The sequence below is a fragment of the Arachis hypogaea genome, chromosome 4 (assembly GCF_003086295.3).
Source record: "Arachis hypogaea cultivar Tifrunner chromosome 4, arahy.Tifrunner.gnm2.J5K5, whole genome shotgun sequence".
Taxonomy (NCBI): domain Eukaryota; kingdom Viridiplantae; phylum Streptophyta; class Magnoliopsida; order Fabales; family Fabaceae; genus Arachis; species Arachis hypogaea.
In genome coordinates, this window is record NC_092039.1 from 10879676 (window position 1) to 10906032 (window position 26357).

Here is a 26357-nt window from a genome sequence, read left to right on the forward strand (position 1 = left end):
AGTTAGAAAACATCTTATTTTTCCAGAAAGATGGTCTATCATAAGATGAAGGTCTTCAGTGTCAGAGTTTTGAAATGATACCTGATCTATCTCATTTGCCATGAGACAGGGCTGTGATTTAGTCTCAGACTCTTCATCATCATCATCTGAGTCATTTTCCAAATCTTCCCATGTGGCCATCAGTCCCTTCTTCTTCACTCTTTTCGGCTTCTCTTCCTTTTTCAACTTGGGACAATCAGATTTGAAATGACCCATTTCCTTGCAATTGTAACAAGTTACTTTGCTAAGGTCTTTCTTCATCCTCCTTGAGCTGCTGCCTTTGCCTTTAAGTTTTGCCATTTTCCTGAATTTTTTTGCAAACAACACAAACTCATTTTCAGAAGAGTTATCACTGGATTCATCATCCAGAGGGTTAGTCACAGAAGAAAAAGCAATTCCTTTCTTTTTTGAATCTTTTTTCAAATAGGAGTTTTCAAAAGCAAGAAGATTTCCTCTCAAATCATCAAGTGTCATGGAATCTAAGTTACTACTCTCAGAAATAATTAAAGCTTTTGTTTCCCACTCTTTTGTGAGACATCTCAACACTCTTCTCACTAGCACAGATTCTGAATGTGTGATTCCAAGAGCATCTAAGCCAACAGTGATGATATTGAACTGTTCGAACAGTTCATCAATGGACTCTCCTTCCTTCATTGCAAACATCTCATATTCCCTGTTTAACATGTCTGTCCGAGTCTTCTTTACAATGGTAGTTCCTTCATGAGTGATTTGCAACTTGTCCCAGATTTCCTTTGCCGTTGTGCATCGTGATACTCGTCGGTACTCCTCAAAGCTGATAGCACAGTTGAGCAGATTGGTTGCCTTGGCATTTAACTCCACCGTCTTCCTATCTTCCTCGGTCCAGCTTGCTTCTGGTTTAAGAGATACTACTCCTTGAGCATTTGTGGTAGTTGGAAATTTAGGACCTTCCAAGATGATCTTCCAAAGTCTGTAATCCACGGCTTGTACAAATATCTTCATCCTCTCCTTCCAATAGGTATAATTTTTCCCATTGAAGAGGGGAGGTCTGTTGCTTGATTGACCTTCAGCCAGATTGTATGATAACACACTTGCGCCACTGTTTTCTGCCATGAGGATCTTTACTCCAAGCTGCAAAGCTTGATCTCTTTGAGACCAAGCTCTGATACCAATTGATGGTTTTAGTGGCTAAGAGAAGGGGGGGTTGAATCTTAGCCCCCTTTTTCTGTGCTAACACTTGCTGACCTTCAGAAGAGACTTTTCTGTTTTTGCTCGTCACTGGACACGAGCAACTTTGTTTTGTCTCGTCCCTTGCCACGAGACTTTTTGTTTTGTCTCGTCACTTGGCACGAGATAATTCTGGCTTTTGCTCCTGTGTGGTAGAAAACAGAAATGGAGTAGAAAGAGAAGAAGATTGCACCAAGATATATCCTGGTTCGGCTGCTAAGTGCAATGCAGCCTACATCCAGTCTCCATCACAAACATGATGGAATTTCACTATAATCAATCTGATTACAACTTGTAAAGTGCTAACCCAACTTACAAGGGGATTCCCACAGAATCATGATACACAACATAGATGAACAAAGGAACTCTAAGACATCTATGGCTTTTTCTTTTAATTTTGCACTCTCTGCCTTTTTCAACTCTATGGCTTTTTCATACAAACCTCACTTGTTTGCCTTTTTCCATGAGACTCAAGACATGACAAAATTAAACAGAAAAATTACAAAACAGAGAACATTGAAGGAGAAGAGAAAAACTGTTAGCTCAGGTAGCTCTGAGAACTCTGTGCCTTGCACTCTCAAATTTTCTCCTTGCTTCAAACAGTGGTTGTTCCCCCTTTTTAAAGAATAGGAAAGCCTCCACACTTGAAGCCAAAACCGAACCAACTTCTTCCTCCTTCAACAAACACAGAACCGGTTCGGCCACTCAGAGAGAGAAGAGATAACCATGCATTAACCAACATGCAATTACCTCTAGTCCTTTCTTGATCATCACCCTTCATCAATCCGGGCTCTCCATCCTTGGCTTCCTCTCCAAGATGGATTTCTGGCCCTTGATGCCTCATGATGATAATGACTTCATCTGCTTCAATCTCTGCCTTCAACCATCACTTCGCCACTCTAGCTACTCCCTGTGGTGGTTGAGCAGAATCAAAGACAAGCCATGCTTCAAGAATCTCCTCTAGCTGGCCGAATCTTCTTCTCCATTTTTGAGCATGAAAGGCTCAAGATAGCCTCACCAAATCTAACCACATTTGGTAAGTATCTTAGCCACAGCTCACTTTTATTTTGGTGTGTTTTCTTGCCATCATAGTGACGGTCTTTAGGCTTGCTTTCTCTCCTTTTCGGTAGCTCACTTTTGCTTCCATGGCTGCCAATATTTTCTGTGCAATAACCGAAGAGAGAAAGAGATGAGAGAGAGAAGAAAGAATCTGAAGTAAAGCAAAGCAAAGTGGTTAAGCAAATTAATTGGAATAGCTTGCTTTTACTTCCCTTAGTTGGCGTGTAGCAATGATGCTTTTAGTCAAATCAATCTTCTCTCACTTGTTTATGTTTCCAATGCATTAAATTAAATTTGAATTCCATCCAAAGTGAGGAATGGAATCCGTTGGAAGCATTTAACCATTTTTCTTTGCTTCTTGGGTTCGGTCAAAGCATGGAAACATTCATCAAAAAATTGAATTTGGGCCTTGTGACATTATAATCAAAGCTGGCCCATTTGTATAACATTTGCTTTCCTGATAAAATTGATTTCTGATCAAGCATGGAAAGCACACAAGAAAGCATTTGTTTGGGCTTGCAACAATAATATTTATTCTGGCCCATTTAATAATTCAGCCTCATGTAGCAATTCTGATTTTTAATTTTGGGCTAGCAACATCTTTGTTTTCCGGCCCAAAGTAAAATCTGCACAACAAAATTATTAATTAGGCAAATATAAATTAAGATCAAATTAATAATTTTGTAATTAAGCATTTTAATAATGTTTGTTCATCATCAAAATTAAATAAGAGTTTTTGCAAACTCATCATTAAGCACTTTGAAACATATTCCGCCACATCATTCTTCATACCCGGCCACCAAAACATCGCCTTTAAATCATGGTACATCTTAGTACTTCCCGGGTGAATGGAGAATCCGCTTTTGTGTGCCTCCTTTAAAATATCTTGTCTCAAAGTGCCAACATCCGGCACAATGATCCTACCCTTGAATCTCCATAACCCATCTTTTTCTTCCGACACTCTCCACTGTTTTCCTTGCTCAATGGCCGGTAACACCTTCCATAACGCTTCATCATTTTGATGAGCCTTTAGGAGTTCGGACTTAAAATCACTTGAGATTTCTAATCGGCTCAAACACAAAGTTCCGGATACTTCTTGAGCACCAATTTTAGACTCTCGAATCCCTTGAGCAACGTCTCCTCTTGAAGCATCATCCAAGCCGCATATAATGACTTTCGACTTAACGCATCCGCCACTACGTTCGCCTTTCCCGGATGGTAATGCAACTCAAAGTCGTAGTCCTTCAACAATTCCATCCACCTTCTCTGCCTCATATTAAGCTCTTTCTGATCAAAGAGGTACTTCAAGCTCTTATAATCAGAGAAAACTTGGAACTTAACCCCATAGAGGTCATGCCTCCACACCTTCAAGGCAAACACAACCGCAGTGAGTTCCAAATCGTGCGTAGGGTAACTAACTTCATGAGGTCTCAACTGTCGTGAGGCATACGCCACCACATTATGATGCTGCATCAGCACGCACCCTAGACCCTTTAATGAGGCATCACAATACACCTCAAATGGCTCATTCGGCACGGGTAACACTAACACAGGTGTCGTGGTCAACTTTTTCTTCAATGTCTGAAAGCTCTCCTCGCACTCAGGAGTCCAAACAAACGGAGTGTCTTTGCGGGTTAACTTTGTCATTGGCAAAGCTATCTGTGAAAAGCCCTTGATAAACCTTCGGTAATAGCCAGCTAAACCCAAAAAACTCCTTATCTCTGTTACGGTGGTTGGTTGCTTCCAATCCATCACAGCCTCCGCCTTAGTTGGATCTACAGCTATTCCCTTCTTACTCACCACATGGTCCAAAAACTTCACCTCACTCTTCCAAAACTCACACTTAGACAGTTTTGCATAAAGTTTCTTCTCCTTTAGAATCTGTAACACGGTCCTCAAGTGTTCCGCATGCTCTTCTTCAGTCTTGGAATAAATCAGTATGTCATCAATGAAGACAACAACGAATCTATCCAGAAACGGACGGAAAACTCTATTCATGTAATCCATAAACACTGCAGGAGCGTTCGTCAACCTGAAAGACATTACAGTGTACTCGTAATGACCATAACGAGTCCTGAAAGCGGTCTTAGGGATATCCTCACCCCTCACCCTTATCTGGTGATAACCGGATCGCAAATCGATCTTGGAGAAAACTCCAGCTCCTTGTAACTGATCCATGAGATCATCAATTCTCGGCAATGGGTATTTATTCTTTATTGTAACCTTGTTCAGTTGCCTGTAATCCACACAGAGCCGCATACTCCCATCTTTCTTCTTCACCAGTAACACTGGAGCACCCCACGGAGAGACACTTGGTCGTATAAAATTCTTTCCTAACAAATCCTCTAATTGAGACTTTAGCTCGTTCATCTCTAACGGTGACATCCTATAAGGAGCACTTGAGATTGGTCCCGCCCCGGGCACCAATTCAATGGCAAACTCAACTTCTCGGTTAGGTGGAAACTCATCAATATCATCGGGAAACACTTCCGGAAACTCACACACAACCGGAATCTGTTCCAACCTTTGATCATCACCCAAAACGCCCGCGGTTAACAACGTGATACCCTGACATTCGGTTCCAGAACAGTTCACTATCATCGAATTCAAATAATAACTATTCACCACGACCGGCCCTTCAGTATCTTCCGGCATAAAGTACACCAACTTTGTAGAACAATCTAGCAGAACATGGTTCTTAGATAACCAGTCCAATCCCAAGATAAGATCAAGACCAATCATCGGTAAGCAGACTAAATTATGAACAAAATCACGCTGCTTGAATCTAAAGGAAACTTCCGGGCATCTTAGCCTAGTTACCGTGGCTTCATGGGTAGCATTGTACACTCTTAGATCATAACCTAAAGTTACAATCTTCAATCCTAACTCATGGGCTTTCTCAAATGCAATGAATGAATGTGATGCTCCCGAATCAAATAAAGCATTTAAAGTTTGACCCGCCATTTCACAGTTACGTCGAATAAGTGTCTCGGATCCCTCGGCACCTATAGCTGAGGTGGTGAATACCCGACCAGTCTGTTGTGCCTTTCCAGCACCTTGTTTATGCTTCTCCAGACAATTTGCGGCTTTATGCCCCGCCTTTCCACAAGTGTAGCACAAACCCCATCCGGCCTTGCATGGTGCTCCCGGATGGTGACTCCCACATCTAGTACAAGCTTGATCATTCTGAGGCTGCTTCCCAAACTTCTTCCTTTGGGAGTTGTTGTTGTTGTTGGGCCTCCTAAAAGAGATTCCCCTCTTGAAAGACGGACCTCTAGGTGCAAAGCTCTTCCCTCGGTTCTGTGGGAATGATCCTTTGTGACTCCCTTTCTCAGCGGTTGCCCTCTTCACACACTCTTCAGCAACCCTACACTTGTTTACCAACTCGGAGAAAGTCCTAATCTCCATTGGTCCCACTGAACTAAAAATATCACTCCGGAGTCCTCCTTCATACTTAACACACTTCCATTCTTCATATTCCACCGGAGTCCCTTGGCACATACGAGAGAACCTGAACAGCTCCTCAAACTTGTCAGTATACTCTGATATGGACATAGTACCCTGCTTCAGCTGTAACAATTCAAGTTCCTTGGCCGTCCTAGCAGAAGTCGGAAAGTACTTCTTATAGAACTCCTCTTGGAAAACATTCCAAGTGATATAGTCATCACCCTGCTGCAGAATACGTCGGATGCCTTGCCACCAATGCGACGCTTCACCTGTGAGCATATAGGTAGCAAACTCGACACGCTGCCCTTCAGGTACCACTTGTGCTTGCAGTGCTCGCTCTATAGCCTGAAACCATGTATCAGCCTCAGTCAGACTAGTAGTTCCCTTGAACTTAGGTGGATTAACCTTCAAAAAGTTTGCCGGTGTCATCGGGCCCTGAACTCCACCTCCATCATTACCATGATTGTTTATCTGTTGACCAAGAGCCTCAGCAGTGGCTTGCATAGCAGCAGCCATGTGCTCCAACACAGTCATAAAGTTCACCGGGTCATTAGGGTTATCCTCTGACGCACGAGCATTCGTATGACCTCTCGCACTACCTCTACCACGTCCACGAGGCGCCATCTGGTTCCTATACACACCAAACAATCGATATTAAGTTGATCAGTCTCAATATCGGAAGTCTAGTGCTTCAAAATCCCAAATGCATGCTCATGAACGTTTATGCCAATTATATCAAGTAGATATACTAATAGCACATAACACACACACAGAGAATGCACAGAAGCATAGTCAGTCCATCCTTCAGGCTCTATAGGAACGAACTGCTCTGATACCATAATGTAACACCCTACCATACAGAGTCTTATGCTTAAGTCATAATTCAGAGATGGCAAGGTATTACGACCTCTAAAATAAAAATTTAGTACGTATAGTAGTATGAATGATTGATTATAACTAGGAGCCTTTGTAGAAAAAGGGGTAAACAAAAATCGCATCTCGAAAGCGCAACACTCCGATCGATAACGTAACGAACAAGGATAACCAACGCGTGATTACATATATACAAAGGAGTGTCAAAAACAGGAATATCAAGACTCAAAATCCGGCTGCGAAGATAACCGGTCCGAGCATAGCAATATATACATATGATAGAAATAAGGAAAACCCCAAAGGAAACCCAAAGGGACACAAATACATAAAACCTATTCTCCAAAATCTCCCATAGGAAGAGTCATCATAGTTTGTATTATTTAATGGAGATAAAAGTATCTAAGCAAAACATATAAACCAAAACATAGCCCCGAGAACAAAGGATCTTCGCAAATCTAGAAGTCTCCAGCATGCCTCAACGGGAAACCTCACGTCCTGCATCTGAAAACCACAAAATCCGCATGGGTGAGAACCAGAGGTCCCCAGTATGGTAACAGCTTCCACATATATAATACATAATAATAGAGGAAAGCCGAAGGCAATCCTAGAACTTACTCCAGATAATATCAAAGCTTATAAACAAGCTAAACCATAAAGGGCATCTGACTAAAGATTCTTCAGTCTAACTAATACTTCCCTTTCCAATTCCTTCAAACCTCCCAACCACCAGCAGGAGTATAATGTAGCAAACACAGTTATATCAAGCAAGAAATATACAATTAGGAACAAGTAAGGCATTTAGACAATTAGCAAGTAATATGCAGTCAAATAGGCAATCTCAAACAATTCATATAATATGCATATGATGAATGCCTGTCCCTAGTGGCTGATGATATCATCTTGTCGGTTATAGAGCCAACCCGACAAGTCCTGGTCGCTAACCATTGGACTGTCCCTCTATCACGCATCCCCAACTCGAGTTATACTCGTTATAAACTTGATCATAATCATGATCTATATCCATCACCCTCACTGGTGAATATTTACGGGGGCGAGCTCATCCGGGTCTTTCACAGTGCCCGGCCACACTTACGACATAGGGTCAACAGAGTATCAAGTCTCAACCTGGAGCACGTGGTGGCTAGCCACTGCTACTACCCAGGGAAACTCGTATCTCAGATAGTGGAAGTGCAAATCACAATTATCAATAATTCAGCATAAACATGCATGAATTCTCATCCATGGATCAACATCCATATCAGCCATCTGGCTCACGGTTCAGTCCAGAACCAGCCAATATTCATATCATACACAACCATTCCGGCTCACGGTTAAATCCATAACCAGCCGCTTCATTAACAATTACAGCCTTTCGGCCCATGGCATAACAAGCACTTCCACCACCATCCTCCGCATCTCACATAATCATCTTTGATCCTCATTGATCATTCATTTTTCCCTTGCTTCACTCGCAAGTTACCTCATTCACTAGCCCCTTTTTAATAGCTAGGCATGTCATAATGATTTAAGACATAAATGGTGAGATCGGAGGCTTAGAAGTATGAAATTTGGCTTTTAAAACTCAAAAATCAACTTTGGGATGAAAACAGGTCCACGCGTACGCGCACTCCACGCGCACGCGTGGCTGGCCTAAAAAACTCATCGACGCGTAAGCGTCATGCACGCTAACGCGTGGATTGAAAACTAGCCAAACGACGCGCACGCGTCAACCACGCGTACGCGTGGGTACTCTCGTGCCCCAGGCACAAAGCTGGCACAGTTTTCGCACAACTCTCTGGAAAATGGCTGGGCATTGGGTGCAGCACAATCGGCGCGCCCGCGCACATCACGCGTACGCGTGGATGGCATTTTCTGAAAGAACGGCGCGTACGCGCCAAGTGCGCCTACGCGCGGGGGGTCATTCTGCTAAAAATTTTCTAAGTTAAAAGATGCAGAATTCACAGATTTAAACCCCAATCTTCCAACGGACATAACTTCCTCATTTTAAATCATTTTTCACCCGTTCTTCGAACGGCATGGACATCCCGGATCCAATTTCATTTCTAAATAGATTTTGCACAAAACAGAGACCCGTAGTCCAATTTATGTCCCGTCAAAGTATGCCCAAAAACCATATTTTTCATAAAAACCACAAAGTGCCATTTTCAAACAGGCCATTTTCAACTCTTTTCAAAACCAATCAAAACATGCCAATTTCATCCCTTTTCTTTGAAATCAATCAATATATATCAAATTCAACATCAAGCCTCCTCAACTCACACATTGACACATAACCACAATTTATCAAAATCACTATCTCATCATTTTAACCCACTTTACCCAAGTGGCTCAAACTCAAATATATTGACATATCATATACTCTTCCTCATGACAATTCTCAACATCAATTCCACTAAATCATCATTGTACACAATCAATATCATACTCACCATCAACATGGTTTAACCCACAATTCAACCATAACCAATCATCAAGCATATATCACAACATGCATATTTCTCATACATCATACCATCAAGGCATCATTAATCATCATCACATATATGACCACATCATATATATCAACAATTCAACAACATCAACAATTCAATGCCTATCTTAGGGCCTCTAGCCTAAGTATTTCCTACCACATTACATATTAGATACGGGAAATCGAAACCATACCTTAGCCGATTTCCCAAGCTCAACCGGAGCACTTCCAAATCACTTATCCACAAGCTCTCAAGGCCTCAACACCTCCAAGAACAGATTTTTTACCACCAAATCCCTTTTTAAGCTTTTCAATATCTCCAATCAAGCTTCAATATTCACACATACACAACCTAAGCCACAATCATCATACCCATACACAACATCTCAATACCCAAACATCATAGAACAACAAATTACACTAGGGTTGAGAATCTTACCACACCCAAGGTCCAAGGAGACAAGATTAACCTTCTCCTTCAAGAGAGTTGGGTCCTATAACATCAAAGAGCCCAAAATCTCAACATTTTTACTCATAAAACTCAAAAACAAGGCTGGAATTTTGAAGAGCAAAACGTGGCTTACCTCAAGATTAATTGTATAGGTTTTGTAGAGCTCTCCGCGGTGAACGCGTGGCCTCAAACGGAGCGGCAATCGGAGCTCTAGATCAAAAGTTATGGTGGTTTGAAGATCAAGTGAGAGAAAGAACTTGAGAGAGTGTTCTTCCCTCCATGGCCTCCGTTTTCAGCATGTGAGAGTGTTTAGTGAGGAGAGAGAATGCTGAAAACTAGGGTTTTGGTTTAGTTATGTTGGGCCAAGGGCCCACTTTGGGTCCGATTGGCCCGGTTTGGCCCGTTCGGTCCAATCTTGGCCCGAATTCTATAAAATTGTACCGAAATTCTTGTCTCAGTCTCCTCTATCATATTTAGCCACAAAAATTACATTTTGGACTTTCTAGAATGAATTCTCATTTATGGGTTAATTAGCCGTTAATTAACCGGGTTTTACAATTTCTATCTTATAATACAAATTAAACAATCTTAATGAAAAAAACCACACTAAACTTTCATTTACTATTAGATTAATGACAATTAAATCTGAAGAAAATATTTTTTAGCGATCTATTGATCAACGGCTTCAACTCATGAGAGATAATGTAATCCCAAAAAAACTTCTATGAAACTAAAAAAAATAGTTTCTAAACTCAGGTTAACTTCAGTAAATATTGAATGTTGCATTAATGGTTACACGTTGTTCTATGCTAAAAATTGCAAAGACTTAAAAGGAATGTAAATTTTGTGGTGCACCACAGTATGATACAAAAATAGTGAATGAAAAACACAATTTTTTTTGTATGTATTATAGAATATTGCATTTGATAGACCAATACATGTAATTAGCTTTAATACTGTAGTGTTTTGTTAATAAGAGTTTATGGGGGCATGATTTTATTAATATAATTGATTTATTTAAGAAATAAAAATTAATAATACTTAAATCTAATTTGTAATATTTAATCCTTTCTAAAAAAATTACCTTCATCCATCTTAAAATTCTCACTTTACTTTCATTCTGCAATTATTTAAAACATTTAAATTTGTAAAATAAAGTTTGAAATGTTGTATTTTAGTAGTATGTATGCTAAATGTCTAATTTGGTCTTTTTATCTACGTTGTATTGCTAAGCAAATTGAGATTAAGCTCTTTCCAAGTTAAAAAATTGGTTATTGAAGTTAATGACTTAATACAAGGTGTGATCTTGCTGACACATTTTTTATTGTATGATGATGATAACAAGTAAACTAGTTAATCTAGAATTATGCAAAATCTATTCTCCATTTCTTTTTTTACATTCTACTTTTTTTTTCTATTTTTGGTACTTATTAAATTATTATCTCCCTTACATCATTATTTTATTAAATTTAGGATGAGTGAAATTTTGGGTTTATTTTTATTTTTGTTACTTAACATGCTTTATTTTTAGTTTTTAAAGAAACACTTCACATATACTTTAATTTACTGCGAGTATGGTTTCACTAGCTAGTATCGTTGTTATTGAAAAAAAAAAAAAAGGATAAGATCGTGTTTATATATCATATTATGTGATGTATAACGTGCGTGGTTTTTGTCTACATAATGGTGATTTTTATTATTTTTATTGTCTCGTGTAATAATTAATCTGATTTTGATATTGGTAGGATGAATTTAAGAATATTATAAAATGGGCTACGCAAAAAGCATATAAAGAAGGAAGTAATACACCAAATAAGATGGATGTGTGGTGTGAAATAGTCAAAGTTAAAAAAAGAAGAATTTATGGACTTGAAATAGAATTTACTACAGTTGAAAAAAGACCTAGTTATCATGACTTCAGTTCTTAGCCATCCGATTGGTTGTGAAGGTCAGAACATGAAGAAATAATGAAGAAAATGTAAGAAGAGAACGATGACTTGAAAACTAGATGGAAAAAGACAGAAAAAGAATTTGAACTCAATAACCGTTTGCTTCAACAAATGATGAAAAGGCTTAATTTTAAAATTGCGATTCATCAACCAAAAGGTGGAGAAACAAATATAGGAGATGATAAAGATGGTGAACGTACGTCTGAAAAGTGATGATTTAATTGTAGTTGTGAGGCTAGTTAGTTAATAGACTTTAAATGATGTAATTAATAATTCGAGAATGTTGTTTACTTATTATTGTTATTGTCTATGATATTGAATTGATGAGTTATTTTGGTTATTGGTTAAGTAGTGTGTTATGTTATTTGAGATATATCTTTTATAGGTTGGCTTTTATGTGTTAAGGTGTAAGTTTTGTGTTGATGATTTTTTAATATTTGATAGTCTAGATGTAAGAATTTAGTAAAAAATTGATAATTAAAAAAGGATAATATAAAAATATTGGATAATTTTTTAGGGTACAAATAATTTTGTTCACTAGAGTTTATTTTTCTCAAGGTTCGGAAAACCGGATCGGTCACCAAACCGCTCCAGTTACTGGTTCACTGGTTTATTGGTCTAACCGGTCTAACGGGTGGTTCAACCGAAAAAACTGTTTTAAAATAAAATAATAAATAAATTATAAATAAACATCCTAAAATATAATTATAGTATAATATAAATATTAAAATAGTTTTCAAATTTAAAAACTACATTAAATGTCATCAATCAAATTCATATAATCTTACTAATATACAAACTCAAGTCAAATAGTATAAAGAAATATCAAATATTAAATGTCAACATAAAGATTTATCAATCATCAAAACCTCAAGATGTTCTTGGGAGTTTCTTTTTTTTTGGGATAATTATTTAAACATATTATGTAATTATGATTGTAATTTCAACTATTGTGCTAAAAAAAACCTTCTAACAAGGATATATATGTTGATGGTGGTGGTGTCTTCTAACCAAAGTTAAATACCAGTAACAAATAATCACTCTAAACCCTGAAAGCAATAACTATTTCAACAAAAATTCAAAAATATCATACTTAAAAATTAAAAAATGGCAACAGTAGCATAACAAATCCATTTTAATCAACAATTTCAACAATACAAAATCAATGATTTAATTAATTTCAGATTCAGAAATCACAAATCAGAGTAAGAGACATTCAAAATACTGAAACAGACTCAACAGTGATGACACTAAATTAAACAGAGCATTAGCAAGGAAGAAGAAGAAGAACATTAGCAACATTATTTGAACAAAAAATTCAGAAATTAAAAGTAAGAAGAAGAACCGAGCATTCAGAAACTAAATAGAGCCATCAGTAACCAGCGAAAAATTAAAAAAACCATCAGAGTAACAAAACTTCAAACATTCATAGCAAACTTCAAACCATCAGAGTAACAGATCCAGAACCAAACTTTCAGAGTAACAAAATTTCAAACATTCACAGCAATTAGAAAACAGAGTAACAAAACATTCAAAACCAAACTTCAAGGACCATCATCAATAGCAACAGATTCGGAACCAACTTTCAAACATTCAAAACAAAACTTCAAACCATCGGAAAATACAAGACAAATTTGAACAAAACTTCAAAAATTGAAGAAGACTTGAACCAAGACCGAAGCAGACGAACAAAAATTGAAGTAGAGTTGAATAAAAATTGAAGCAGACCTAATCTAAGACTGAAGCAGACTTGAAGAAAAATTAGAAATGGAAAAAAAATTGAAGAAGAAGACCAAAGTGAAGATGAAGAAGAGAAGCCACTAACCTGGGTCTGTGCCGAGAAGCCATTAAAGATGAAGAGCTGAAGAGGAGTTGGGTTAGGCGACGACGATGGAGGGCTAGGCAGAGGGCAACGCGACTAGGGTTTCTTTCATTCAGAGTTCTTCAGAACATGGATGAATGAATGATTAGGGGAAGAGGGGGGTTGGGTCACGAGGGATACGTTTCTTTTTTTTTTGTTTTTTTTACAAGTTTAAAAACTGCGCCGTTTTATCCGAACTGGCCGGTTACCGGTCTGGCCCAACCAGCCAGTTCTTGGCCGATTCGCCAATTTTTTATCGGTTTTTCTTCTAACGGTTATAAGGGGAGGAACGGACCGCTTGCACCTCTAGTTCCCGATTGAATCGGTTTAACCGACTAGTTCAGTCTGATTTTCAGAACCATGATTTTTCTTGAGTAAAATGTTAGTTTTATTTTTTTAGTAGATTTATCAACATTCTAAATATTCATGGATACAAAAATAATAGTTTATTTGAAATGATCTTTTAGGTAGTGTTTATTTTAAGAGACTGGAATTGAAATTGAAAGATTAGTACTCAATATTGTGTTTGATGATTAAAGATTGGAACTAAAATTCACTACAGCAAGAATTTGACAAATTAGCGACGGATTTTTGTGAGAAATATTTTTTTGTTACTAATCCGTCACTAACTTGCGAGGAATTAGTGACACATTAACCACAAAATTAATGAGCGGTCATAAAATATCCGAACTTGAGAAAAGCGACTAATTAGTGAGAGATTTACGAGTAAGTTTGTTTCTTGCAAATTGACTTTTGTAGCTAACAAAAGAGCGAGAAAAATTTCTCGCTAATTTGTCACAAATTAATTAGCGAGTGACAATGTTCTAGCAAATCAGTCACTTAGGGGTTCAATCGAATAAAAGTAAAGTAGCGAGGGATATTATTGTCACTATTTCGTCGCTACATTTTTTGCATTTTTGGCATGCTTTAAAAGCGTGACAAAATCCAATTTTTCTTGTAGTGTGAGATACTTATTGATTTGTTACTAGGTTAAAAAGAATTTGCAATGACATTTGAGATAATAGTTCAACTAATTAAATACATATTATTTCCTAGCAAATTAGCGACTACTTCATAACTCTACTTTCTCATTTAGAATAGCTTCAGTTTAACGACAAAATTCCTACAAATTTGATTAAGGATTTTCAAAGATTAGTTATAGATTTGCTACAAAATGTGATAGATTTGCAATCAAATTGTGACGAATTAGGTTCGAAAAATTTCTTGCTAATTAGCGTCAACTAAGCATTCCATTTTGTCTATGAAGTTAACTTGGAATTAGTGATGATTCTGCTACAGTAGAGTTTGTCGCTAATTAGCGACTAACTTTTAGTCTATTTCTTCTATGGAATTAGCTTTTAATTTAGTGATGGATTTGCGACTATCTAATCGGTAGCTAAAAAACTTTCTGATGAATTAGTGACTATTGTGTTTGCCTCACTGATCTGCGACTTGTAATTAGCGAGAAAAGCATTAGTTGCTAGGTAGTACCTAATCCGTCACAAATTATATTTTATGTCAGATTAGCGATTATTTTATGACTCTTTTTGTGGTAGCTAATTACCCATATTCTTGTAGTAATTTCAGTTTCGTAATACAAAATTTCAGTTCTTTCAGTACCTCAAAAAATAGAGATAGAGGAAACTAAAATCCCTGAGAATGGAGACAGAAACTTTTTTTAACATTTATTTTCGAAAATACCATCATCTAAGTTTTCAAATTTTCATTCTACTCTTTCTACCACTCTCATTTTTCAAACCTCACCTCTATTCTATCACTAATCCTTCACCTCACCACTACTGCACCTATTCTCACCAAATAGAATATTAAATACTTAATACTAAACATAATACAGAGACTTAATTTAGTCTTTATCTTTTAATTTTTGTCTTATAATTTATATTGTTTAATCTCTATTTCTCTTCTAAATACTTCATTAGAAATAATGTCAACTAAATGGTGATCTAACGTACTAAAAAACGAAATGGTGAATGTGTTTTATTGCTCAAGTTATTTTTTTATTCAATTATGGTTTTATTCATTTATCTGTCATAATTCTTAACAAATGGGTATATTATATTTTTATATATTAAGAAAAGAGCAACATAATAGTTATATGGTTGCCAATGAAGACGTACGACCTCTGCCTTTTACATAAACTAGAGGGGACGTATTATAGCATGCATGCTGATATGGAAACAAGTACTGGAATATCTTAAACAAATTTATTATTGTAATATTATTGTTTAAAAGCATTGTAAAATTAGAAATATGTTATTTAACCAATAAGTTAGCAATTTTTAACTAGTCTATAAATGTAATAAATCAGTTACATTAATTTTATTAAACCTATTTTCCAATTTTTTAAGAAACTAACACTTATCAAATTTTAACTCCCTATTTTAATTATGAACAATGCTACATAGCCTATAAAATTTATTTTTTTTGTCAGTATTTAGCCAGTAAAAATTTGTACCTATATTTATAAGAGTTTTATACACAAAAAGTATATATATATAGTTTGTACCTATATTTACTAGAGTTTTATACACTTGAATCAATATAGTTTGCACCCATATTTTTTAGATTTACACACATGAATTAGTAAAGTTTCTTTGTTAAAGACAATTTAGTATTTGTGCTGGTCAAATGATGGCCAAAAATACTAAAAATACTATCCCCCAATAGTTTCTCTGTAACTATTACGATTTTTTTTTTTGTTTTTCACGGTATCCTCTAACTCGGCAGGTTAAGAACTAATCCGTCTTGGATCGGAGCTCCATTTAAGGGTGTACTGCTAGCCAATGGGTTATTACATGCACAAGGCGAGATTCGAACCTCCGACATTTGTTTAAACGAACTAGTGAGCTAACCACGAAACCAACCCAACATGGAGCGAGTGGCATCAAAAACCTTCGCTGTCATGTTCGACTACTTGTGGCAGTCCTTCCTTGGAATCAACAGAGTGAGATTCCGGCGAGTATAAAGTTAGGTGAGACAACAGATGGGGAATGACACAAAGGAATGAGAGGGTTGAGCTCAAACTCCCAATGTTTCTGACTTGCATCCGACGACCAGCACAACATCACTATGAATTCTCTCTGTTTTTCTTTGGTAGATATGGTGTGGGAATGAGAGCTGGAGCAAAATACCCTAACTTCCCTCAACTCTTGATGGACCTTGATTAAATTTGAACTAATGCAGTGGGCCAATTTCAATTAAAAACCAGCAAAATTAGGATGTCTCCAATATTTTATGTTTCACTCAAATAAATTTTTTGTTAACCCATTTAAACTTTAGAAATCAGAAAAAAATTTTAGTCTTACGTGTAGTAGGATAGAAATCATTGTTTGAAAATTACTTACTTTTTAATTTCTTTAATAATTTTTTTCTGAAACAAAAGAAACTCAACACAAAAATGGAGCAAACAAGCCAGAAAAACAATAAAACAACACCTATTGTAAACACTTAGTACTTTTTCAAATCAATAATTTATCCCAATGTCATCTCCGGTATTGCCATCAATAACAAAAGGGATTCTCGCACCTCCACTCCTTGTAATTAAGCAGAGTCATGTTGATGATTTCTTTAACACATTTTTCTGTTTTCTGAAACAACCTCATGTTCCTTTTTAACCAGACGTTCCAAACAACTGCGAAAAAACTTATGAACCACTTCTTATGCTCCTTCTTCCTACTTGTAGCACCTGTCCAGCTTTGAAAGTGTTTCTTCAAAGTACTCGAAAAAGACCATTGTCTGTCAAAATCAGATAATCAAGCGCACCACACCTGCCAAGTAAATTTATAGCCAAGAAACAAGTGGTGAACATATTCAACATCCTTATTACATAATACACATATTATCACCCTGATTAACAATTCAGAGTCCACACAACCTTTCCTTTATATTTATCCTGTCTATCAAGACAAACCAGACAAACAGCTCTACTCTTGGAGGGACTAAACATTTCCAAATAGTCTTAGTGAAGCTATAGCTTGTTATGTCATCCAGAAGCGTTTCTGATTGTAGCACCTGCAAAAAAGAATTAGTAGAAAATACACCTTGCCTGTCAAACTTTTAGACAACTCTATCCTCTCTGTCAGAAGCTAGTTTAATCAGCCTCAAAGTGTCGTGTAATTGATTCACAAGTTTCAACTCCCATTGGAATAGCTCAGGCCTCCATTGAAAATTTTAAATCCACTCTAACCCCTCTCAAAACCCACAAACACCTATGACGGATCCTTTTTGGATTGAAACCAAGAAGAGCCTTAGAAACCTATCCTTCAGAGGACCACAACTTAGTCAGACATCTTTCGAGAAGTGAGTTTTTCTGCCATCACCAATCTCCATGGACAAGCCAGTTATTAACTTGTCTCTTATATGTTGCTCCTTTATCTGTAGCTGACAGATATCCTTCCATAGACTCCCTCTAGTAGGTAATGTTTGGGTGGATAATAGCTTATTAGGGAAAAGGTTATTACATGAACATACCACCTTCTTCTATAATAGACACTCCTCCTTTGAAAATCTCAACCACCACTTAAATAAGAGTGCTGTGTTATGAAGCATTGCATTTTCGACCCCTAATCCACCTAACTTTTTTGGAGCTTGGACCACTTCTCATCTAACCAACGCCATTCCATTCCTTCCATTCTCTTTACTCCACAAGAATCTTCTTTGTAAAGAAATCAGTTTCTCTGCAATAGTCTTTGACATCTTATATAAGTTTAAATAATATACCGGTAGGCTATTTAATACTGCTTTGATGAGCACCAACTTTTTCGCTTTGTTGAGTACCTTAAATTTTCATAAACTGAGCTTCTACTCCACTTTGTCAATAATTGGCTTCCAAGTTTTGACCAATCTCGGGTTAGCTCCTAGAGGGATTTCAAGGTATTTGACCGAAAGATTAGCTTTCTTGCACCCTAACAAACTGCACATACTTCGAACCCACTATTGTTCACAATTGATTGAGATCAAACTGGATTTGTCAAAATTGATATTTAACCCTGACATCAACTCGAAGCACCGTAGAAGCCTCTTGTAGTTCGTAATAGTCTCCTCCTTTGGTGGACAGAACAACACAGTGTCATCGGCAAACTGGAGATGTGACAATTCTATATTGTCTCTCCCAACGAATAATGGAGATATCCGGCCGTTTCTAACTGCCACTTCAATAATTCTATGTAGGACATCAACAACAAGTACAAACAAAAAAAAGAGATAGAGGATTACTTTGTCTCAATAATCCTCTTTCCATTTTGAATGGCTTTGTTGGTGAACCATTTATCAACACTGACATAGAAGATGTGCTGACACACTCTATAACCTACTCTCTCCACCTATGCCTAAAACCCATTTTTTACAGAATAATGTCCACAAAACTCCACTTGACCCTATCATATGCCTTTTGAAGATTCAGCTTGATTATAACGTTTTCTTTCTTCTTATTTTAAGTCTATGTACAATTGAGATTTAAAGAGTGTTTTTCTTTTTTTACTAACCTTGAGGACAAAATTGTTTAAATAGGGAGAGTACTGTTACGACCCAATTAATATTTGATCGCTTAATTAGTTGATTAACACATTAAAATTTGTTAGAAATATAAATAAAAGTATTGAGTCATTATTGAATATAAAAAAATTAATGAATTGGTGAATTTCTTAAAACTTTTTGGATATTACTAACTTATCTCGAATAGAGTTGCAACCTCTTCTAATTCTTTACTCTTTTTGTAATTTTTTATTAATTTATATTTTATTATAAAACATCTATCTAATAATAAATATAAAATAATATAGTCAATTATGTTATTTGTTTAATTTGGTCAAGCAAGACTAATTAATTAATTAATACCAGACTCATATATGGTGGTAGACTCCGATCCATTGTCATCCACCAAACTCCTCATACACCCGATCAAACTAACATGTTCAATTTCAATAATGAAATTCATATAAAAAATGATAGGACCAATTATAAATATACAATAAGTACTAGTTAATTAATAAACAACGTAACACACGAACATTTTTGTTTGGAAAAGATTTCAACATGACATGGATAAATGGTACTAATGAAGCAATAAGTGATTTCAAATAGCCGTCACATATATAAAATCTTATGTTCCCCTAATAACATTTTTGGAGATAGCGTGCTAAAAGTTGCTATAGTATGATACAAAAAAAATTAAAGGAAAGTTTTCACAAACAAATAAAAAAATAAAACAGACATTAAATAACAAATACTATATTCTACCAAGCACAAACAAATAACAAATATTATTAGAAATATAATTATTTATATTTTTTATGAACTTAAATTAAAAAAAAAATGATATCATAAAAAATATTATATTTTGGCAAGAAAAAAAAAATAGATACTACATAAATCACTAAAGAATTAAGCCAACAATAATGACAATATCATGAATTATACTAAAAGTACCCAAATATATATGTACCATGATACATGCACAATCAATCATAGTCAAAGTAAAACAATAAAACAACGAAGAAGTCAGAATACATCTGCTGACGGTTTGAATCCAGGAACATTATTACGAGTTTACTATACTTTGAGTTGTTGAGCACTTTTTATATATATGTTCCAATAATTCCTCCATTTAATTCCACTTATGCCCCTAATCTGATGTATATAAATATCCCCCCACTCCGTGCCTAAGTCTTCACCAAAATAACAAACAACATAGCTAATAAGCTTTGCTCTCCCAAAGAACATAGCGAAGCTTTACTCTCAAAAAAACACAGCTAAGAAAAGATGGTGTCTGTGAGTGAGATCCGCAACATTCAAAGGGCAGAAGGCCCTGCAACTGTATTGGCAATTGGCACGGCAAATCCATCAAATTGTGTTGATCAGAGTACATATGCTGATTACTATTTCAGAGTAACCGATAGCGAACACATGACTGATCTCAAAAAGAAATTTCAGCGCATTTGTATGTATTTTTATTAAGTGTTTTAGTTTTATTTTATTTAATATTTATGAAAAAAATCATCATTTTACTTTTATATTTACTAAAATGCAAAATTAACATATTATACAACATATCATATTCACCGTTTGATATTAACAGTAATAACTACTTAATAATAACATTACTTTTATAATTACAAATTTGGATAAATTATATCTTCAAGTGGTAGTTAAAGATTTAAGTCACTATGAAAATAACTTAAGAATAACATCATTGCTATATATTTCATTTTCTAGACTTTATCAAAGATAATGATGGATGTGAATTACAAATTATTATTTCAGGTGAAAGAACACAGATCAAGAACAGACATATGTACTTAACGGAAGAGATACTGAAAGAGAATCCTAACATGTGTGCATACAAGGCACCATCGTTGGATGCAAGGGAAGATATGATGATTAGGGAGGTACCAAGGGTTGGAAAAGAGGCAGCAACCAAGGCCATCAAAGAATGGGGACAGCCAATGTCTAAAATCACACATTTGATCTTCTGCACCACCAGCGGTGTTGCGTTGCCTGGCGTTGATTACGAACTCATCGTACTCTTAGGGCTCGACCCATGCGTCAAGAGGTACATGATGTACCACCAAGGCTGCTTCGCTGGCGGCACTGTTCTTCGTTTGGCTAAGGACTTGGCTGAAAATAACAAGGATGCTCGTGTTCTTATTGTTTGTTCTGAGAATACCGCAGTCACTTTCCGTGGTCCTAGTGAGACAGACATGGATAGTCTTGTAGGACAAGCATTATTTGCGGATGGAGCTGCTGCGATTATCATTGGTTCTGATCCTGTGCCAGAGGTTGAGAAGCCTATCTTTGAGATTGTTTCGACTGATCAAAAGCTCGTCCCTGGCAGCCATGGAGCTATCGGTGGTCTCCTTCGTGAAGTTGGACTTACATTCTATCTTAACAAGAGTGTTCCTGATATTATTTCGCAAAATATCAACGACGCACTCAGTAAAGCTTTTGATCCATTGGGTATATCTGATTATAACTCAATATTTTGGATTGCACACCCTGGTGGACGTGCAATTTTGGACCAGGTTGAACAGAAGGTGAACTTGAAACCAGAAAAAATGAAAGCTACTAGAGATGTGCTTAGCAATTATGGTAATATGTCAAGTGCATGTGTGTTCTTCATCATGGATTTGATGAGGAAGAAGTCTCTTGAAGAAGGACTTAAAACCACTGGTGAAGGACTTGATTGGGGTGTGCTTTTTGGATTTGGTCCTGGTCTCACCATTGAAACCGTTGTTCTTCGCAGTGTGGCCATCTGATACACTTAATTATATATATCTATCTCTGCAGATATATGATTATGTTATTTTTTGATAGTTTAATTTTTTTGCTCCAAAATAAGATCTTGATTGGCCCATATATTATTAATTGAGATAAAAGTTAGACAAAGTTGTCTATAGTTATTTGTTTATGCGAAGATTCAACATCAAAATTTGTAACTGTTAGTAAAGTATAAATCAAATTATTTTCTTTTGAGCAACATGTCACATACCAATATATATTTGGGTTGCATTTTCATCTAAAAACAATTATAAGCACCTTCGTATGAGGATCCATTTATAATAAAGTAAAAAAAATATTAGCTATGATAGTATAAAGCTTGATAGTATTATGTTTGTAATTTTTATATTATTGTGTGCCGTAATATCCCATAGATCTTTATATCACTTTAAATGGAGAAAAAGTAGCTTACTTTTATCATATATCAAACTTATTCAGATAATTCATTACTTTGGACATGAATAAACTAACTTTACCATCGTAATTATTAATTGTTACTCTAAGTTTGGTGAAAAAAAGGTAAACGTAAAAAACTTACATAGAATAGGTTGAATAGGTCTTTCCCAGCTCCGGCAGCATTACGAATTTGGATGCAAGCCATACATGCTTTAAGATTGAACCTGGATTCCTCTCTTTCATTGTTTTTAATAGTTAATTTTATTAAGGAGTTAATTACCTATATCATTTGAAATGCAAAAAAGCAAAAAAGAAAAATGTTAAGGTAGTTGGTTTTATGTTGGATTTCATATAAACAGTGCTTTGGTTATGGATAATCAAGTTCAAACTCAATTAAAAAATACTTCCTTTTCATACATTGTTTTTAAATATGTTTTGCATGACGTTATGATGATTGATTCTATTTATTTAATTCTGCCTTGCTAGATATGCATTTGCAGGTGGGAACTGAGATTTTCTTTAGGCTTTCCCTGGCATCTTCATAAGCTTTTGTGGGAGTGTTTTAGGAAAATTGAAGGTTATATGAAAAAACTACTTTTGAACATGGAAATAAGCGATAACAGGGCTGCTATGGCGGCTAGAGTAGCCACGGTGAAAGCTGTTCACAACAGAATAGATGGACAATTTTGTGACACTGATATCTAAGAATTAGGCGTTATTAGCTTTTTGTGATGGAATTTTAAATTTTCCTTTTACTAATTCTGAGTACTTATTTTTTAAGGTGTCACCCGGGATAGCGAAATCTTGCTAGAGGTTGATCATAGTCATCACTTTTCTTTTCTTCTTTTTCAAATGTTTGTAGCATGTACATAAAGTATATTCCATGTTTTAGAAATAAAATAAAAAAAATTCATATTTTTCTAAACACTATTTTTGAACTTTAATTATTTAAATACGATTTTTTTTTGTTTAGAGCAAGTTCGTCGCACCCTCGGCAAACTCCCTTCAAATTTTTTAAATATCATGCTTTTAATTTATTTTAATCCATTATCATCATCTCCAAATAATATATAGATCTACAAACGGTATATAAGGTAGCGTTTATTTTTAAAAATAGAACAGAATATGACACTGAAACAGAAACAATAAGACAAAAACCTTAAAAATTATTCTTTATATATTGTGTTTGAATACGATGTACAAATATAGTCAATTATATGTTTTGCCTTGACATGCTATATATCATCAAATATGTTAATTAAATATAGTCAATTATTCTTAGTCAAATATGTTTTGCCTGACATGCTATATATCTTAATCAAATATGGTTGCGGCCATCATAGTAAATTCATCTACTAAACTCATCTAATATAGTCAATTAAATAAGACCAGCAGACTCATATATGGTGGTAGACTCCACTCTCATCCACCAAACTCCTCACACACCCAGTCCAACTACATCCTTTTTAATTTTAATAATGAAATTTATATAAAAGTGATAACATCACTTATAAATATACAATAACTATCATTAATTATAATAACCCACACGAACATTTTTTGTTCGAAGATATGATGATACTAGTGAAACACGTGACGCCCAACTATTTTTTTTTTAATTGAAAGTTATATAATTGTTGAAAAAAACTGAAATTCAAACAAAAATCTGTCTCACAGCAGAATTAAAGTACCAAAATAATTTTTGTTATTATGTAATTCTAAATAGCAAATACAATGACAAAAAATAAAATATCAAACATTTAATTTTTTATCGTAGAAAAATCTATAAAAAAGATAAAATACTTACGGGATCTAATTCAGTTAAATATTTCATTATCAAAATATACAATGTCTTTATAGTAACACTAAAAAATTTCAATAATCAACACAATATATCATTAAATATAATTGAATCAATATATATAAATTCTCCGCAAAATAGATATCTCAATTCAAATAAAAAAATACAAATAACGTAACTAAGTTATATCGTAATTATTCATTTCTACACTAGGAATAATATATTAAATTATTATTATTATTTTATTTATTTTGACTCACCTGTTATGATAAGTTAGTTCAAACCTATGAAAAATGGACACTTCGCTGAGTTGCCGTGTCCGCGTGTCAGACACATTTCGGACACGACCCCTCACCGACACTCGCCCGACACGCGTGTCTATTGTGTCCAACAGTGTCTTATTCTTAATATATATTCTTAAAATAAATTTAGATATAGTATATATTATTATTTATTAAAATAAAAAATATTTTAAATACTTGATATAATTAAAATAAGATATTAAAAATAATTAAAAAATTAATTTATATATTAATATCAATAAATATCAAAATATTATTATGATTTATCTAAAAAATACTTTATATTTTATATGTATACGTATTCTCATGTCTTATAAAATTTTAAAATTTACATGTCGACGTGTCCTATATCGTGTCATATCCTGTGTCTCGTATCTCGTGTCTGTATTAGTGTCTATACATCTTCAAACTCGACCTACCTACTCATATGATAACCCTACTAACAATTCTGCTGGATATCCTCTAATTTGATTTTACTATAAATAAACAATTTGGATCGGAAAAAAATAATAACATATTTTTGTGAATAGGTACTATAACTATATAAATAAATAAACCCGTATAAGTATTGTAAACATGGGAAAAAGATCTGTTTGTGTATAGGTACATTTTCGATTCGCTAAATAATTGATAAAAATATTCGAGAAAATACCTAAATATTAATACAACATATGTAATAATTAGTGTATTAATTATTAATGTGTTAATACCTTTTATTCAATAAATATATAGAATAACAATAAATATGATATATATTAGCCTAGATGGTAATTAAGTATTATACACTCTCTAAATTTTAAGAGGTCTTATATTTTAGTTTTAGAATTAACAAAATATTGTTTTATATATATTATATATAATAAAAGATATCTTAGAAAATAAAACTTAGAAATAAAATTTAGAAAGCACAAATTTCTTTTAATAAATTTATATACTAACGATATTTTAAGAATAAAAGATTATACACTAAATATGTTTACATTTATATTATATATAATAAAAAATAGATATCTGATAATAAATAATAGATAATTGAAAGCATAAATAATATACAATAGAAATGAAAAATAAAAAAATAGAAGGCAATAAAAAATTTCTCCAATAAATCACTGAATAAGAGTGATGTCCCGTGTAGAAATTTCCTCCTCGAGCCTCCAAATTATTGGTCCAGAATTGCAGCGGGTTTATCCTTTCAAAGTCAGAGAAACATCGTTTTCGAATAGTGCTGAGCATAGTTATCAGAACCGAACTGGTAATTGACCCGGTCATACGACTGGGTCACTGGGTTACTAGTTCAACCGGTGGGTCATTGATTTACCCGGTTGACCCGGTCATAATTAAATAAAAATATAAAATTATAAAAATAAAATTAGAATTAAAAATTAAATGCATATTTTTAAAAATATATTAATAACAATTAAATATCAATTCTTAAATATAATTTATAATGCAAAAAGAAATAATAAATTAGTTACTAATACAAAATACTTTTTTAATTTAAATAAATAAAAAAAGATAACACAATTAATATTAATATATCAATATATTTATATATTATATGTTGTTACTTGTTTGGTATCCATGTGAATTGATACTTAAATGAATAAAAAAAATAAAAAATCATTCCTGTTTTGTTATATATATAATATTTGTCATGTATTCTAATAACAAGCAAGTCTGGCATAGTGGCAAGGGGGAGGATATCTTCCCACGTAGTCCCGTGTTCGAAACCCATGGTAATCATTTTTGGGTACCGTACTAGTGGGAGGCTAAGATGGTTCGGCGGTCCGCGGGTGTACCGTGGACCCGCGGCGGGTCTAATCCGATCTGACGCACTAACCGGCCGGTTTTCAACGGGTTTGACCACCGTTGACCGGTTTGAATGCTTGTCCGGTCCAATTTATCAATCGAACCGGTCAGATCACCGGTTCACCGGTTTTTCCGGTCGAACCGGCCGGTCCGGTCCGGTTCTGATTACTATGGTGCTGAGTCTGCTGACATGGACATTATCACGAGTTTACTATACTTTGTTTGAGAACATCATTTTTGAAGTTAACTAAATAAATAATAATCGTTGTCACTATCACGACACTTTTGAGTTGAGCACGCTTTCTATGTCCTTTTAATTCCGCATATGCCCCTGCTCTCAAGCATATAAATATCCCCCCACCCCCTGCCCAAGTCTTC

The 26357-nt window shown here is 35.0% G+C and overlaps 1 protein-coding gene across 1 annotated transcript; it reads left to right on the top strand.

Moving 5' to 3' along the window:
• Positions 1 to 20051: 20051 nt before the first annotated feature.
• Positions 20052 to 21870, top strand: LOC112796251 (stilbene synthase 3-like). The gene is made up of 2 exons (XM_025838628.2): positions 20052 to 20334; positions 20658 to 21870. The coding sequence occupies exons 1-2, from the start codon at positions 20157 to 20159 to the stop codon at positions 21647 to 21649; spliced, it is 1170 nt and encodes a 389-aa protein (XP_025694413.1). The 5' UTR covers positions 20052 to 20156; the 3' UTR covers positions 21650 to 21870.
• Positions 21871 to 26357: the final 4487 nt, after the last annotated feature.